The 2,731-nt window shown below is 32.4% G+C and overlaps 1 protein-coding gene across 1 annotated transcript; it reads right to left on the reverse strand.

The window, feature by feature from the left end:
* Positions 1–429: 429 nt before the first annotated feature.
* LOC135949190 (uncharacterized) lies at positions 430–2,199 on the reverse strand. The gene has a single exon (XM_065498670.1). The coding sequence runs from the start codon at positions 2,197–2,199 to the stop codon at positions 430–432; it is 1,770 nt and encodes a 589-aa protein (XP_065354742.1).
* Positions 2,200–2,731: the final 532 nt, after the last annotated feature.

Below are 2,731 nucleotides of genomic sequence, written 5' to 3' on the forward strand. Positions count from 1 at the left end.
TATATTCGCGTAAATCAAAAACGGTTTTCATAGATAGTTATATAGTTTCCTATATACAGGCTTTCAAGGTCAGTGATTTGATGTAAATAAAAGATTATTTATATCATTTTCAATATAATCCGACGTTTCGTTGGTATTATTTCCAACTTCTTCAGGGATTGAATTCTATCTTAATCTGGTAACATTATAAATATACAAAAGGAAAAATTCTGGTCAATAACAACAATAATTATAATCTACATATTCAACAAATTTACTTACATATAATCTTTTTTGTCAAGTTTACATCATTTATAAAATATATCACAGTTTTTTTTTGTATAAGTGGACAACACAACACAAAACTTAAAAATATTAAAATAAATGTATGCAAAAATAAATAAAATATCACAGTAAATTTGTCTTATTCGATCACAGTTGTTGTTATTACTAAAATATTGCAATGGTGTAGATTGCATTTGTATTATCTTTATCCTCTTTTGTATTTATTGCACTTTCTGATTTTTGCCGTATTCTCAAGCTCTCCAACGTATATCTCCCATTTTCCCTTTTTTCCTTATCTAAAATCTTCACTCTCTCAAAGTTTGGTCTGTGTCCGTTTTCAATGCAGTGTTGTGATAGTGCAGTTGATCGTTCTTCCCTCTTTATGTCCGCCTTATGTTCATCTATTCTCACGCCTAAATTTCTCTTTGTTGTGCCAATGTACACTTTCCCACACACCTCACTGTCTCCGCCATCACATTCAATTTGATACACTACATCACCTTGTTCTCTGCACTCAATCTTCGTCCTTGTTTGTGTAAATAAGCTGTCTATTGTTCTGTTTGGTTTATGTGCAAATATTATCTGTTGGTCCTTTATCATCTCTCTCAATTTGTTGTTCTCAGTTAGTCTTGGGATAAAAGGTATACTGTAATATTTGGCGTTGCCAGATGTGTCCTCTTTGTCATTTTCCCGTGAAGAATTATCATTACTCCCATTTTTGACCTTAATTATCAGTTCATCCACTAGATCATTTGGAAAGTCATTTTCCCTCAGTATAATCTTAATTCTCGCCATATTTCCTATTTCAAATTGTCGGTCACTCATCTTCATAACTTTGTTAATTAGATTCATCGCTGTATTCATCTTTTGTCTCATGGGTTGTGTTGAGTGGAAATTCAATAATCGTCCAGATGCAATTGGTTTCATATACCAATCTGTTATTATCCTCTGGTTATTCCTATGTATTCTCATATCAAGGTATGGTATAGAGTTGTCCGTTTCTCTCTCCAGCGTAAATTTCAACTTGTTGTGATATGAGTTAGATGTCTTTAGTATCATGTCCTCATCCTCATATTCTATTATAGCAAATAAATCATCGACATATCCCGTGATGAGTTTTATTTTAATATTCTTCTCCTGTAGCTCCGCTAATGTTTGATCCAGTAGGCAGTCCAATATTATATCAGCAACTGTCGGTGATAAAGGGTTTCCCATTGGCATACCATATGTCCGGTGGTATAATTTGTCGTCATGTACAAAATAATTATTGTCATTCAAGCAGAATTGAAGTATCTTCAGAAATTGTGTTCCCGGTATCTTGGTGTGATTCTGTAGTGAACTCCATTTTGCCATAATATTGCTTATAGCTAGGTGTATAGGTATGTTTGTAAATAACGATACCACGTCCAAAGATATAAGGATCTCATCTTCGTCCAATGTAAGTGTATCCAGTTTCATCTTTAATTCCAGGGAGTTCCTTATATTATACTTTTCCTGTATAATATTCTTCAATATCTTCCCAATATGTTTCGATAATTCGTAACAGGGTACTCCTACCGATGATGATATTGGACGAAGTGGATTGTTTAGTTTATGGATTTTAGGAAGTCCATAAAGCCTGGGGGCCGTTGCTGCGTTTGATGTTAATACTCTCTTATCATAAATACTTATATATTCCTTCTTATATAGGTCCATAATAAGATTGTTGTTTGCCCTCTGTAATTTTTGTGTCGGGTCTATCAAAATTCGTTTGTATGTGTTTCTATCTTTCAATAACTCATCCATTCTCTCGTAGTAGTCCTTTTTGTACATTAAAACTGTCTTGTTTCCCTTGTCTGCTTCAGTTATGATTATCTTATCCTTATATCGTCTCAAGAATCTTCTTGTATCGTCATAAATGTTTAGTATGAATTTATCTTTGTCATTATTCTTCATTGTTCTTCGGTGCGTCATAATTCTGTTTGCTATCCTAGATCCGATGATATCCTCTTCTCTATCATCCGTGAGGGTTTGTACCCATTGTCCCAAATCTGCTATCAATCCGATCGTAGAAAAACGGTTTAGTTTAAGGAATAAACTGAAAAAACCGAAATTCCACAATAAAATTACCTTTAAGTAACATTTTTTTTAATCTGCGCAGTGGTTTTAGAAATATAATTTTTTTGGCAAAAAAAAAATAATTTTTTGGGAATATTTCGAAATTTTTGTTTTTAAAACGGCATAAAAAAAATGCAGCTACGCACTTAATTTTTTCCATGCACATAGACCAAATAAAAGTTCCAAATGAAACAACCCCCAAATGATTAAAATCTGTCCACAATTAGTAACAATACTGTATTAACTCAAATTTTTAAAATGTTCAGTAGAGGGCAAAAACTGTTTGTGATTACATTTTAAGAGAACTTGAAAATCCGAATACATCATATTAAGCAAATTCCATTTGAAAATATATTTAAATTGTTTTTCT

The sequence above is a fragment of the Calliphora vicina genome, chromosome 1 (assembly GCF_958450345.1).
Source record: "Calliphora vicina chromosome 1, idCalVici1.1, whole genome shotgun sequence".
Lineage (NCBI taxonomy): Eukaryota > Metazoa > Arthropoda > Insecta > Diptera > Calliphoridae > Calliphora > Calliphora vicina.